This window comes from Empidonax traillii, unplaced genomic scaffold (assembly GCF_003031625.1).
Source record: "Empidonax traillii isolate 1590-97213 ecotype Southwest subspecies unplaced genomic scaffold, ASM303162v1 scaffold118:size1038473, whole genome shotgun sequence".
Taxonomy (NCBI): Eukaryota; Metazoa; Chordata; class Aves; order Passeriformes; family Tyrannidae; genus Empidonax; species Empidonax traillii.
Window position 1 is genome coordinate 499,171 of NW_020955311.1, and position 16,144 is coordinate 515,314.

Consider the following 16,144-nt stretch of genomic DNA (forward strand, 5'->3'; position numbering starts at 1 on the left):
TTTTTAAAGTGAAAATCTTCTACCTTTTGCATTTTCTAAAAGAAAGCAGACTCTCTGACTTACGATTTTTATGTCAAAAGTAGACGGTGCAATGAATTTTTTTTAATATAACAGAATTAAAGTTGCACAGCTTAGATATGGCTGCAGCCATCTAAAAAAAAGTTAGGGAATGAAAATTATTAATTACCAGTAAAAAACCCACAGAAAAAAGTGTATATAATTCCATTTAAGGTATCTCCGTGCTTCAGACTTACCTGTTTTATGTACATTTCTTACAATATTAACAGCTAAATAAAAAATAGCTGAAGAGTTTGCTCATGCAACAATATCAGCAATTAAAAAAACCAAAACACCCGCAATTCAAAAGCCACAATCCTTTGTCCTACCTTGGATATTCCATACGATATTTGACCTGGGTCAGAGGGGAAATGGATGACCCACATACTCAAAGAAAAGGATATAAAAGGATCATTATTTAATGCCCTTCCTGTTTTAAGAGAACAGTGCTCACTTCTCTACTGAATTCAAGTCACAGGAAAAAAAAAAAACCAAAAAGCAAACAACAAAACTAAGAGAAAAAGTATGAAAATCCACACTGAAAGATTTTGCTCAGCAGCTCCTTTCCTGTGATTTGTCGTGTGCCTCCCCAGTTTCCAGTGCTCCCTGTTTCTCCCAAATAGAATGGAGTGCTGTTTATTGGCTCACAGTGAGTCTGCACAGGCATCAGATATTTTATGCCTGAATCAGAAATCTGCTACACACAGGAAGGTTTTACCTTCCTTTGTCAGGCCACCAAGTCTGTGTGTCCTGAAGAACGCCCAAACCCATCTTCAAGGCCCCGAACCCCCAAATTCCAAAAACAATGTACAGATTCAGGGCTCCTCACTCAAAGTGTTTTTCTTTCTGCTTCCTGACCCTTCCCAGACTCCCTAAGGTACTGAACCATTTCTGACCTTTAGTATCAGAACCCTGTGTTGTTACATTTGTACAAATACAGAAGAAAAACCCTCAGATGCTGCCAAAATGTTTGTACAATTCAAGTGAGAGGCAAGTGAGAAAAAAAGAGAGAGGCAAGAGCATGAGAAAACAATGCAGTCAATACCAGCTGGCACAAAAGCAGAACATCAGCAATCTAGAAATTAGTACAATTTTTCATAAGCATTAAATGCTCCTTTAAGCTATTTGACTTGTGTACCTCGATCTCACAAAACACCCAGTCTGAGGAGATCCTAATTCTCTCCATCTTTATTCCATTTAGTTTCACTTCAATCCTGCAGCATCATTCTCCCAACACTTCCACCAACTCCATCGTTACATAAAACAGTTGCCTGAGCTCAGAACCACACACAATTTGTGTTACTGATCCAGCAGTTCGCTTTGTATCATCCCTGATTGCTGCACTGCAGCAGCAGACGCTCCCAATGGCACAGGGAATGCTGCAAATATGACATAAAGTCTACTGTGGTAGCAAATAAAATATCCAAGTTCCTTTTTTTTTTTTTTTGGTTGAAATTCAGCTTTGTCAGCACATCAGAGTGGGAGCCATCATGACGCACCATTCTTGGCTCTTATGTGAGCAGGTAAGATAATAAATGGATGGAAATTTTAGCCACTACCAATGCTCTCATACATGAGGTGAAACAAAATGCAACCAAATGCCTCTTAGGTCCAGTTTCTATATTCAGCAGGACTTTTAGATAAAATACTTTCTTTAAAAATACTCAGTAACATTAGTTTTATTTAGGAAGCGGAGAAACAATCTCAGCTAGCAGAGGACTAATTCTCTGCCAGGAACCCTTCTATGCACCTGTAAAACAACAAACTCCATTTTACACCATGAAAATCGGTAAATATCATTTATCGTTACTCAGATTAATTTCTTCATAGTATACCTATATCTGCCCCATAATACTGCTCCTTTTGGTGGTTCTAATGTGCCATTTCAGTATTAAAAATGTTTGCATTCACAGGTAAGTAAATATGTTTAGCTACAAGAAAATGTAGAATATATTTTTCTTCCCGTTTCAGTTCTGGAGGATCCTGGCATTGTCTTTTCTTGTCTAAAAAGAATGCATTTACCAGCGTGAAACCTGCAAAGCGCTCGAGAACAGATGAAAATTAAAAGATATCCACATCTCTCTAACTCTGCACTGGTGAGTACTGCAATACTATTGCCTATTACCTCAATATTTGAGTTTCTCACTATCTTTAGTGCCACATCCTCCCACAATAAAGAGAATTATTTCACAGAGAATAAGAAAGACGAGAATTGAGGAAGAGAGCAAAGAAATCACTCCAAAGAACATCAGAAGGCTATAAAGAAGAACATATTTCAAGTGTGACTTATACACTAAACTACTTTTTTGTTTTGCTTCATTATAATTAAAAGCATTCTCCTTCCATACCTTACTTCTTTTGCAAAGCTGAACCCACTACTTATGGGTAATAATAACACTGCATTCCTATTTCATATCCAAGGTAACCCAAGGTATTTTAATGACATAATAAATTTGATAAGGCAGTCTGGGAACTGCATTGGTAAGTGTTCCCTGTTCACAACACACTTTGCACACAGTTTGCTGTTAGAGGCTTTTTCAGAGGGGACTCAGTCTGAAGTCTACACAATACTTCAGTCTTATCTCTAAAAAATACTATTTTTTTACTTTAAAATATCATTTCCTGTCTGTATAAACTTAAGTTGAATGAAAAAAATAACCGAATACCTGTGGTGCTTCAAGTATTATTGAGAAATTAGTGTTATCTATTGGTTCTGGAGACCCAGGGCTGGTTTTAATGCTGCTGGTATCCACACTGTGCATGTTCTCCTCCTCTCTGCTTTCTCCCTAAGGAAGGCAATCCAAATGTTGAGTCAGGAAAGCAACAAAAAATTCCCACATTTTTCAATAAATTAAAAGGGAGAGAGAGAATCAACCATTAGAAAAGAGATGGGGAAAAAGTTACAGAATTATAGAAGTGGAAAGTCATAAATGAAAAAGATGAAGACAACAGTGTCTATTTTTTGAAGATACCGGTTCAGATACACTAAAAATAATTCAGATACACTAAAAACTAGAGATGTTTTGGAAAGAAAGACAAATACGAGGACATGAACAATGAAATATCACATTTTAGAAAAGAATATATTTAACAGCCTTCCTACATTCCTATTTCACCACTCATCTACCACTTTGAATTACAAGCACTTTCTATTAGCTGGGGCTTTAATTAATTTTGCCTGGGTGAACAATAGTGCAGCGTTCTCCAGTAAACTACTGTCTGTTCCAAAGCCCTGATTCTAGAAAAAGGAAATTCTGCTAGAATTTACAGTCTTGACTTCAAACAGATCAAGTTTCTTTGATGTCAGTGGAGCTCAAGCAAGCACTTAGCAATGTCTTAGAGTGAAATGGACTTCAGCACATATTTAACTGATTTGCTGAATTGCCTGAACCACGTTACACCTATGCACAGTGCACATGGGTTTGCCCAGACACGTCTCCTGATTCCACGTGGATGTTCTTTAAGGAGGAACTTGAGGATGCTGGTTTTCCAGTCAGACCTTTTGGACACTGAGATGCCCATTTGCCAGGATTTCTGGACATGTCAAGGTGTATGTACAGCAACTTAGTTGCTTTCCAAATGCACACATACTTCCATTCTAAATTCTCCCCCCAAATACAACAGCACAGTCAACACGTCACAGGATCAAAGGAAAAAAAAAGTTAAAATCAGTCCTTACCACCAAAGGCTTGCAGATTCCAAGAGAAACTGTACCTGGGGGCACAGATTTCAACACTTCCACTGCCTCTGCCAAAGTGGCGCTGTCCAAATATTTCTCATTGACGAAGACCAAGCGGTCCCCCGGTAACAGCTCCCCACCACGCTCAGCTACTCCACCTGCCACCAAGGAGCTGATCACAATGGCTGTTCTTGTTGGATCCAAGGGATCCTGTGGGGAGGGGGAAAAAAAAAAATTGAAAAAACCCCAAGTGAAAACCTTGAAGGATGATGTTTATTTGGAGTATGTAAAGAGCACTCAATGCTACAGAACTGAAGTCTGCGGAGATATTAAAAAAAGACTGTCTCCTAAAACTGCCAAGGTTTACAGTTCACAAAAAGAAAGATATTCCATCACTTGCCTAATCCATTAAGAAATTTTCAAATCTGAAAGGTGACCGATACCCTGCCTGCCCTCTCCTTACACACACGGGCACAGTCAGACCAACCTGCAAATAGAACAACAACACTGGCACCTTTCCACAAGCCTCCATCCAGCCTGGGACGAGCTAATGTCACAGAAAATAACCATTCTGCACGTCACCTGAGAGCTCCAGAGCAGCAAAATTGATGGTAAAAGGAACCATTGCAAGATTAGAAATTTAATTAAAAATATTAAGTTAAAATTAAACCCCAAAACATTCAAGAAATAGCAGTTTATATTTGCTCTGTTACTGCAGTGTTTCTGCTTTGTCAACTGCACATGACAACTTATAAAAGACATTTTCTCCACCCTTGAAGCTCCCTTAACAAGGGTACAGGAGAAAGCAACAGAAGAGTAACTAAGATTATTACTGAAGACAAGGAACATTGTAGTGGTGGATACAGAGAATGTGAAACAGAAAAATATTATACATACTGATGAGGCTGTAAACTGATGCAAAGATATTAACTTCATTTTTTTTTCTCCAGAATTAGCCTCTGATTTGTGCCCCGTACCATTTCTGTCATGCATTCAACCATTTCAAAAACAATCCTCAATCCAATGAAATTACTATAAATTATTATACAGTGGCAGAAAAAGACACAAAACAAATTTATTTATTGATTTTTAATTTTTCATTTTTGTTTTGCTTGTTTTGTTAAAATTACAGTTAGCTTTTCTCCCCCTTGGTAAGGGCTCATAGAGTTCAGAAATGCTTCTTGCATGCACTGGGTCTCCAACTGCATAATCACAGATTGTTTTTCCCTCAGGACTTGCATCTTACTCAGGGCATGGGAAGGATAAAAAAAAAGGGCAAAATTCAAATCACAAAGACCACCATGAATCCAGCACCTCAGTGTTAATTTGAAAACAGGAATGCTTTTCAAACTCTTTTATTTTTATATGACTATACACTGCTTTCCAAGGGCACATGTTTTTTAAGGTATGTGTAAACATATGAGGCAATGACTGTAATGTCTGTAAAAGGCTGAAATTAGAGACCTGAAATTAGAGTTCAGCAGGAAAAGCCACGATGAAGCTGGATTCAAGTAAACATATATCAGCAATAATTCTCTCCTGTTCTACTGCTTAATCCTGCTATTTTATAATCTTCCCAAACCCTGGGTATCCGCACTGCACAGAAGCAGCTTCTTTATGAGTATCATGTCTTGATAATCAAGCCCAGAAGCCTCTCTGTGTTCTGCCTCCTGAACCTGTGCCAAGGAGCTCCGTTTGTCCGACTGTCTGTGCCCAAACCTGCCACACACAGTGCCCAGGGGAAGGATTCCATGTGTTTCCAACATCAAGAGAGCCATGCACTGCATCCAGTTTGGAAATTTTTAGAAGCAAAACAAAACGCAGGAAGTTCAGAAGGAGAATCCATAGGAATTACAAAATATTTATAAAAAAAGAGGTTTCGCTTTAAGTGTTGAATTTCAACAATTAAAATTACTGCTGCCCTTTGCTCAGAGTGGGCTTTGCTTCTGTCCCCAACCAGCTCAACAGCCAATAGAACAAACAAACACTTTTGAGGTGTTTTTAGTCTCGGGGTTTGCTTCATTGCAAATTAAAAATAACCTTTTGGACGTTCTTGCAAACCCAGGATTGTGTCAACACAGCCATTTTCCAGCAAGCAAGGCACTGTTCACATTAGGAAAGCTTTACTGTAGAACTAAACCAGCAAGTTTTCCTATCGTGGGCTCATCTTGCCGTGGCAAGGAAGGTTTATGCTGGTTCCCTAAATGGGTGAAAGCTCTCTCAGCAAAACGACACCTTTGCTGACACAACAGCTTTTATAATATGACTTTTGCTAGCTTAGCTATATTGATAAAAAATGAACAAAACAAACCCAGCATTCACCCTTACCCATGCAGATAAGCTGACAAAAATTCTGTGAGTGAATGACTGGTCCAGTAATTATGGTACTGGTTGAGGATTGGGGATCAGGTTCAAACCCTGCTCTGTTTGATCTGAAGCTGCTCTTTTTTTGGGTTCTGAATCCAAAGCATTTAGGTAGGATATGGGAATCTCACCATTAGCTTTTTATGTGCAGATATTCAAGGTCAGTGGACTAACTGCTACATTTCTGATGAGAAACAGTCCTGTTTCAACTTATCACTGAAATAAAAACATTTTTGCTCAGTAAATCATCGTGTTTTATTAAGAGATAATTTAGCTGAAAAAAGTGTTCCAACCAGCTTTAATCCTCACGATAAAAATGAAGAGAACTCCTGCAAAGAAATAGTTCTTATGCAGTAAAGTTTTGAGGACAAGGTGGTTATTTTTGCTGCTTCACAATATGCACTGGAATTGCTTCATGAAGAGCAGCAGCAGAAATGTATTTAAAAAACGAGCCCGTATTAAAAACTGTTGTCCAGCCGAACAGAAAACAGGGGTTACAATTCCACTGCTGATTTCAAGCAGAGGGAGCTGTTGCACAGGGAGAGAAGAGAGGGATAAACTGCACAGTGAGAGCTAAGGCAGGAACACGAGCAGTGCTGTAAAACCCGAGTTTGATCCCAGTGACTGAATCACAATGCCATTGCCATAAGGAATGCAACAAAAGCTGAACAAGAAGACACAGACCTACCAAATTTCAAGGTACAATCATGTAAACATATTAATATTATATTGCAACTGTGGATTGCACGGCGCTTTCCTTATCAAAACTAAAGGAACACTTTTTTTTTTTTTTATCTTGCCTTATGATTTACACTTGAGCCCAAGACCACCCTAAAGAACACCACCTGCTAAAACAAGACAGCAAACATCAAATTCACATCCACATTTTCTAAATGGGGAGTGCAACTGGACTGTGTGGGTTGCTGTCTTGTTCTTGAAAGAAAGCAGGGCTAGCACCAGGATGAAAAACAGATTCTATACTAAGAGCAAAAGGTACAGTTTGTATATAGTTAGGACAGTTAAAAGGCAAGTTCACTCCCACACTGGGCTTTTGGGGCTGTCTCCGTGTTAACAGACCAGCTAAAACCATTCCAAGTTACTAAACAACACTAGCTGTGACTGCACACCCACCCTGAGGCTCTAGATTCATTTTACTTAGCTAACATTAAGCCAGATAGCAAGTGATTTTTAGTTACTAGCAGTCTGTACCAGATTTCAATCTCTGCTTCACAGTGAAAGGCTCATTTATAGACTGGGGAGAAACTCTCTCCCTCCAAACCCAGAGCTGAGATGTTGTTGCAATGGTACTTGGGATACAGAAGGAACTCAAGTTCAGTAATTCAAGAAATTATTATGTGACTTTGCATTAGAGCAGAGGGAGAGTGCACTAGACAGCCCCATGCAACTTGGTCATCTTGAAATCAACATGAATAATAGAATCATTAAGAGTCAAAAAGACCTCCAAGATCATCATAAACCAGGCTTGGTACCATTAAAGAGGAAATTTTACCTTTACTGCAGGATTCCTTTACACAAATTAATCATTTATAAAAAATGAGGAAAGGAACTGGACTGCAAAGTAAAGCTATGAGGAGGCAACCCCCCCCTTAACTCTCAAGCACTGACACAAACTCTTTTTTTAAAAGAAAGAATTACATGTAGAAAAGTTTGCCACTTGTATAAACCCTGAAAGCTGCCCCCCTGCCATGCAGCTTCAGCAGCCCAGGACACTGGCCTTCAGATAACCCTTTAAAGAACTTGTACTTTGTAGCTGGTGTCTCTCCCTTTGTGCCCAAGCCAGCCATGGAGTATATGAACTTGTTTAAAATAGTCACAATTTATTCATACTTAGCACACCATATATTTAACTATGTTGAACCATAGGTTTTCCCTTCCCCCTCTCATGTTCCTCATCAAAATCCACAAATGTTTCCTGGAGTCCAGGTGTCAAATTTTTCTTCTTATTTTCAGAGCCTCATTTGTTCTGGATTCATTTAGCATTGGAGAGTCAAGTAGGGGCCACTGCAGTTGCTGCCTCTGGGATCCCTGGATTTGGAGCTGTATGAGGTCTCTTAAAAACCTGAGCTCTGCTAAAATGTTAAGAGTCCCAGGAGCAGCAAGTTAAGAGAGTCCTACATGCAATGCTGGAACTCTAACTTTACTGTGGCTTCAAGTGATTCGACTGCCATGGGCACCAGGCTCAGCTGTCAGAGGGCCTTAGGAAGCAAATCTGGAGACAGAACCAAGGCAGCTTACCTCTATCCATCACACTGGAGAACTGAAACGATAAATCAGACTGACTCTTTCTCTTCCTTTCTAAAATGTGAGGTGTGCAGCAGCCAAGAGAGGGCACTCCAGGCCAGCCCAGCTTCCACCACTGCAGGCATCCCTTGCTCCAACAAGTCCATCCCCATCTGTCCAGCCCCCAGCCCCAGCAGACCCTCACTAGGCTGAGAATGAGAAGCAACTCGGCTGAGGCAACAACTCCATTGGATGGAAGCAGCTACTAAGTTTTCTGGGGTTTTGTTTGTGTTTTCCTCTTTGAAAGGCTCATATGAAAATGTAAGACAAAGCCACGGGTGACTGACATTCCCTGTGCAAAGTCACTCTCACTTAGTTACAGCCTATATTAGTTTTGGCATCGTTTAAGATCTAAATCCAGCTAGCCTGACTTCCTAGAATATTTCAGCTTTCTTCAAGCAACAAACTGCCTGCTGCCACAAAAACACACATCCAAAATAGCATGGTGAAGGATCCCAAAAGAAACAATTTGAAACTTTTTTTTCCCTGTACCATTTTCTGATTTGTCTGAACATTTTTACAAGTGCAAATTTGTGTACTGCAGGTTTCTGTGAGAGAGCCAAAACAAGCGTGTTCAAGCTCAGAGGTCAGAGCAACCCGGCTTCATTACATTTTGCATGGGACCACTTCCAGGTCTAACATACATATCCATATTTAAAACTCTTCAGTGAATAAGATACCAGACAGGAAGACTCTGAGACACAACTCTGTTGATGCTGTACAAGGAAAATACACTCGTAAAAAGAACCAAAAACATTATATGCGTGTGTTACTATTGTGTAGGACAAAGGTAGAACTGCACATGAGTAATGTACCTGAATGCTCAGTGTTATGAAATTACTCAAAATACTCATCCACGCTCTCATTTTATGAAGTGCTAGTTGATCCCTTTGCAGAGCCACCCTCCACCACGACACCAACAATGCCGATGGAATGCAGGAGTCAAGACTGATAAGCACCCTGCAGCCTCTTCAAAGCACTAAGTACCTCCCCAACAGACAAGGAAGAGGGGGAGAGCCAGCTGTGAGTGAGGTCTGATTCCCTCCTTAAGGTGGCCTCAATTTAGAATAGAAACTCAAGGTCCAAATCTTCTGTTCATTCACTCCAGCACGTTTACAGGAGTTGGCTGTAGGAACTGCCAAAGGTACTCTAAAGCCTGGAAAAACATCCCTGAGAAAGTGCTCAACTAGTTTTTGTTTTTTTTCACTGCATCAGAGTGAAATTCGAAGCGTTTCAGACCTCCTTCTGCCTCTTCTACTTGTATTAGATTGCAGTCAGCAGGACTACTCAGGAAGAAGATTACACAACGCACAGCCTCTGGCTGTACTGAAGAAATAAACTACAGGCTGATATGCTGAAGCAACACAAACTTAAATACAGAGCAGTATTCAAGGAGGAACGCTGAACTTTGCTGTAATGTAAGGCAAAGCACTGGAAATAAAACATAACTATTTATTGATCTGCAGTGAGGGAATAAAGCAATGAATTTCAGAAGCTCTAGTGTGCAGCCGGCATTAATCAAAACTTCTGTTGTGGGAAATGTCAGCAAAGAAACAGGAATTCACAGGGGGAAAAAAAAATAAATCAGAAACAAAACACACACGAGCCCCACCCAAAGGAGGAGGGAGAACAGCAAAATAAGAGGAGGAGGTGGCACAATGGGTTTCCCACACCAGGTTTTCATCATCTGGGATCTGAAATCATATCAACCTTCTCCAGCAAGAAGGAACACGGTGGCCAGCGATGACTCAAACCTGCGTGGGTCTGGCAGAGCTGGGAAGCACAGCACAGTCCCTGCTCTTCTCCTGCACAACAGGGACACGCAGCAGAGAGCTGGGACCAAAGTGGCCCCAGGGAACGATCAAAAGGAAAAGGTCTTATACACTACTGCTATTCCAAACAAAAAGATCAAAGATAGGCACTGACTATGAGAGTTCTGAAAGTGTCACTGTGCAGTGGACTCAGGTGCATGTCACTATCTTTTAATTTATCAAACTTCTCAATCAATCTAAGGTTTTATCCGTCTTTCATATTTGCTCTCAACAGAGCTAAAGTCACAGGGATTACATTCATTAGACTCTCTTAATATCTTAGACTTTCAGACTTTCCAGCTCCAGAAAAAACATACTGAGTGCTGACTACAGGGAAAAGCAAAAGAGATAAGAAAAAAATCCCTGAACTCATAAGGAAGTGGAGGAAAGCCACTGTGTGATGAGATAAAGAAGCGATAGAGATGTGTGGGAATGAAGAAAAAAATGCCAATGAGCCAAAGGAAAAAGTGTAAATGGTATCACCTACACAGCCTGCAGTCAGTGGATTTTAACACAGGTTGTGGGTTTGACAGTTTTCGGATTCAAAGAATTCCTCAACTAAAAATCCACCCAGAGAGCCCAGCAGCACTTCCACCAGTGAAGTGTGCTGGCCTCAATAATTTGAACAGCCCGTGGAAGCACAGGATGTGTTTTCACACAAACCACAGCTCTCCTCTGCATGGAGACCTTGCTTCACAAACAGCAAACACAGGAATTATGGAAGACTGGCTACAAAAAGCTGCAGAAGAAAAGTGGGAACGCAGGACAGGCTGTATTTTTGCAACAAGGCTTGGTTGCAGTGACTTGGCCCAAAGAATCATAGAACGCTTTGGGTCAGAAGGGACCTTAAAGCTCATCCAGTTCCAACATCCCTGCAATGGGCAGGGACATTTTCCTCTCCAGGTTGCTCAGAACTCCATCCAACTTTGCCTGGAACACTTCCAGAGATGGGGAATAGTATGGATCGTGGGGCAGATTGAAGGATAGGCAAAAAGGTTGCAGGGAAGTTTAAGGCTACTGTGAGACACAGTGAGAACAGACAGAAAAACTCCAAGTACAACAGAACTACTGGGAATTGGGGAGCAGCATCCTCTAGAAGGGTGAGGTATTAAGAAAACAAAATACCTCATAACTTCCATGAGTTTTCAGGATACTTCCTCCTTATCCATCAGCACCAATATGCACATCAAATCTCATCGTTTCAGAACAGATTTGGAGCTGCCTGGGCTCAGCTTTTACATGCCCATTGCTCCATCGTCTCCACATGCCCAAGGACAGACCTTAGCACAGCTAAGCTTAGCTTAGCGCAGCTTCCTCTAATCTCATCTACATTATCTTACTCTTGCTAAAACTTACCAAGTGGTTCACAGAAAATCTAGCTACAGTTTTGTCCCTTTAAATTCTCGCCTTCTCTCGCAGGCAGAAGACATCTGTGGAATAATAATGAATTTCTTTGGTTTGGGGTTTTTTGTTTTTATTAAAAGCTATTCTTTCTAGCAGGAAATGAAAAAGAACAACCAGACTGGAGAATTTGGGGGAATAGGGAAAACATTTCTAAAGGTTAATAATAATAATACTGCTCAACATTTATAACAAGGATATGCGACAAAGCAAAGAAAAACAGATGTTCTCAGTAATGCTCCAGTTTCTCTGCAAACTCAGGTATTGTCCAGAGCACTGCCTGCTGCAGCTCACAAAGGACAGGAGGGATGCTCCTAGAATTTGTTCTACAAGACAGCAAAAGGAGAGCTAAGGAGAATCTCTATCCTTCACCTGATGTGGGAGGAAATGCAGTGACACAGGATGAAGATAATCTTCAGGTATTTAATGCCTTCTTTGCCTCAGGCTCTAATAGTAAGGCACATTATTCTCCAGGTACCCAGCCCGCTTAGAAGGAAGGGATGGGTAGCAGAATGAGGTGCCCACAATCCAAAGGAAAGTGGTCAGTGACCTGCTACCCCCCTTAAGACACAACTCCCTGGGGCTGGATGGGATCCACCCAAGGGTACTGAGGGAGCTGATGAAAGAGCTCACCGAGCCACTTTCCATCACTTATCAGCCTGGCTAACTGGGGACGTCCCAATTAACTGGAAGTTGGCAAATGTGATGCCCACCTACAAAAAGAGCTGGAAGGAGGATCCAAGGAATTACAGGCTTGTCAGTTTGACCTTGGCCCCAGGAAGGTCATGGAGCCATCCCAGTGCACGTACAGGACAACCTGGGGATCAGGCCCAGCCAGCACAGGTTTGGGAAGGGCAGGTCCTGTTTGACCAGCCTCATCTTGTGCTACCCTGGTTTTGCCTGGGATAAAACCCATGGTTGAGAAAAGAACAGTTTCCCAACTGAATAAAGATAATAAACAATAGTAATACTAATAAATATAAAGGGACCTAACAAAAAGAGAGAGAGGAATAAAACCTGAGAAGAACAAATGATGCACAATCCAATTGCTCACCACCCACTGGCCCATGCCAAGCCAGTCCCTGAGCAGCAACTTGCCCCTCCTGGCCATTTATATACTGAGTACGACATTTTATGGTATGGAATATCCCTTTGGCTAGTTTGGATCAACTGTCTTGGCTTCTTGTGCACCTCCTCACTGGCAGAGCATGGGAAACTGAGAAGTCCTTGACTTAGACTAGTTGCTACTTAGCAACAACTCAAACACTGCTGTGTTATCAACATTATTCTCATGCTGAATCCAAAACACAGCCCTGCACCAGCTACTAGGAGGAAAATTAACCCTATCCCAGCCAAAACCAGGACATGCACTTAGTGAGTGAAAAAGTTTGTGGATGATGTCTACAAGGTTTTAGTAAAGCCTTTGACACTGATTCCCACAGCATTCTCCCGGAGAAACTGGCTGTGCACAGCTTGGATGGCCAAGAAGGCCAATGGCACCTGGCTTGTGTCAGCAACAGTGTGACCAGCAGGACCAGGGTAGTGATTGTCCCCCTGTGCTGGGCACTGCTGAGGTCACACCTCAAACCCTGGGGCAGTTCTGGGCCCCTCACAAGAAAGACAGTGAGGGGCTGGAGCGTGTCCAGAGTAAGGAACAGAGGTGGGGAAGGGTCTGGAGTACCAGGAGAGGCTGAGGGAGCTGAGGAGATCAGCCTGGAGAAAAGGAGGCTCAGGGGGGCCTTCTCACACTCTACAACTCCCCTGACTGGGAGAATAGTTGGACTCAATGGTCCAACTTGGAGGGCTTTTCCAACCTAAATGATTCCATGATTTTATGATATTCCTTCCTAACTTCTCAGAGTCGGACTGATGACCCTTACAAACCCCATGCAGGGAATACCCAAGTCCTAACGTGACTTCCTGCCTCCACGTTCTCCAGCTCTTCTGTACCTCAGCAAGCTATTTCTGTGCATCTGTCTGTATTTCACATCAGAGATACACAATCTGATTTCTTACTGAAGTGGTCTCTGGTCTCCCAATGTGTTTGTACTGCTGCACTGAGGTTTTGGAAACCAGTAATCATGAACACCCTAGAAACTTTACCAGGAATGTGCTCAATTGCATTCACAGGCTCTTCGGTCCTGAAAAGTAGTATTTAAGCTGAACTCCAAGAGAATTTTTCAAAAAGCTACATTGAATTCAATTCATGACACACTATTAAGAATTATTTTACACATGAAGCAGCTTAATATGATTTAAAGGATGTAGAACTTTCCCATAGGGGGAGAGAAGCAAATCCTCCGTGAGATGAGTACCAACACAGTTGGTACTGAGGCTTACAGAACTTTGATGTTAATGAATGTGGATGGGTTGTAGAGATGGGAGAAAAGCTGCCTTTATCAGTTGTCCCAGTACCAAGCTGATAGCCATTGTAAAACTGCTTTTTAATACAGCTGTGCAGCTTTTGCCAGTAAGCCACAGGTTTCCATCACATGATCAGGTGAAAATGTGCTTAACAAAGACGTGAATATGCTTCTTTGTTCATAACAAACTTATCACAAGACAGACAAAGCTCAAATTATCACAAGAGGGCAAACGTTTAGCCAGCAACGTGTCAAAGCATTCCAGCCTGCATCTCACTGCTGAACAGACCAAGAAAGGGAAAAAAATATAATCTAGTTGAATACCACCTTCTACAAATAAGTCAGTTTGCTTTTTTGTAACTCTACATCTGGAGTCTGTTTGTTTGGGGCATAAAGAAAAGAGGAAAGATATTTGGAGACACTTAAATTGCTTCACTTCCTGCCGTGAATGACTACACAGTGATTTTGTTAGAAAAGAGAAAACAATTCTTTCCCATGCTCCCTGGGAGAAGGACAAAACATAACCTGCTGAATGTGCAGCAAAAAAGACTTTGGTTCAACAGTAAGAAAAAACTGCTACTGATAATAAAGTGAAGCCCAGGGATAAGGCAGCTGTGGGGTTTCTATTGCTAGACTAGAGTAACACCCCTGGAGCACTGACCCAGGCAGACCAAAGCAAGCACACTTCATACTGCTTCTTCAGGTCTGGGTAACATGAAGCTCACGGAGTGCTGAAATGCCTCTTTCTGCTTCCATGAACCACTTGGAACAGATGAGTCCATGAGCTGCTACAGCCCAACAGGTCTATAGGGCAGCTGGGTACAGTGCAAAAAGCACCTGGACACCGGGGACCTACCTTTCAGCACAGACAGAGAGAAACAGCATTTCACAGTCATTCCTAAGAGCTGTGTAAAATGTCAAATCTCCTTGTCCCAACCCTCACCCTCTCCAGTTTCACACACTCTGAAACAGCTGCTTTAATAAGATTCTGACTTCAAAGCACAGTAAATTAAGCTCCACATAAAGTCCATTCAGCTTTTTGTTTAATTTGATAAAAGCTCATCAGACCATTTAAGTTACCTTCTGGTCAATACTGCCTCAAGAAATCTGCAATTCAGCTACCTGTGGTTTTTCCAATATTCTTGTAAAACGTTACTGACAGAATCTATTGGCCTGCAATGTATGTTCTTTTGTAAACACTGTTTCAGGGCTCAAAGTACCTTCTATACTGCTGTGATTTCTTCTTTTTCTCTAGAAGTCTTCACCTGGTGGGATTTTTCTGTCCTCTTGCTCTAACACCCTGGGATCACCATTACATTCAGACAGCATTTCTCCTCTGTTTTAACCTGATGACATATCTTTGAATTTCTTTCTAAGAAAAAGGGATTGGTCTCAATAACAACAGCTCTTGACTTGCTAGTTAGGAGGTTGGATGGGGCTTGGAGCAACCTGATCTAGTAGAAGGTAACCCTGCCCATGGTAGGGGGTTGGAACTGGATAAGCACTGAAGTCCCTTCCAACCCAAACCATTCTGTGATTCCATGGTTCTATGACTAATTCTAGGCTAGACAGAACTACTGTTCAGCTGGATACTTTCAGGTCTGTTGACAAAGAACAATAAATACACTGAACAAATAAATACAATAGAACAATAAATACACAGCCCATTGCATCCCAGATGATCCCAAACACTGGGTCCCTCATTCACCATCAAAACTTGCCGTTAACTGTGCCAGCAACACTACATAAAAGTTAGTTAAGAGGTGAAAGGGAGAGCAACTTCTCCAAGTGAAATTACAAGGAAATTAGGGAGGTAGGGTATATTACTTCATAGAGAAGTTGGCCAGAAGATCGAACAGGACACCTTTTTATGGCTAAAAGCCCTCTACAGGCATCTCATCTAAGCATCATCAAGAAAAAGCAATGCCTGGCCTAAGAGATTTGACAAGATCCCAAGACAGTGATGATAAAAGACAAATACACAGAAGATTTCATTTAAGACCTCTTCCGTGTTTCTTATTTAAACAATCCATCACATTGGAAGGAAAAGAAAACCAGTGAAACACATCATTTCAAGAATACACAGGACCAGCCTCCTCATCCACCTCCCCTCTCACCAAGTACTGACCTCGCTGCCAGGAGAGCAGCTTTCAAAGATCTTAGATTTT

At 41.5% G+C, this 16,144-nt stretch overlaps 1 protein-coding gene across 7 annotated transcripts in view; it reads right to left on the reverse strand.

The window, feature by feature from the left end:
* The window catches only part of PATJ (PATJ, crumbs cell polarity complex component), a 145,460-nt gene that overhangs the window by 91,553 nt on the left and 37,763 nt on the right, over window positions 1-16,144 (reverse strand). For all 7 annotated transcript variants that reach the window (XM_027883092.1, XM_027883096.1, XM_027883091.1 and 4 more), the window contains exons 18-19: window positions 3,737-3,946; window positions 2,724-2,843 (exon numbers count right to left, since the gene is read on the reverse strand). In XM_027883092.1, coding sequence (XP_027738893.1) covers window positions 2,724-2,843; window positions 3,737-3,946 — 330 coding nt within the window. The remainder of the gene's footprint in view (window positions 1-2,723; window positions 2,844-3,736; window positions 3,947-16,144) is intronic.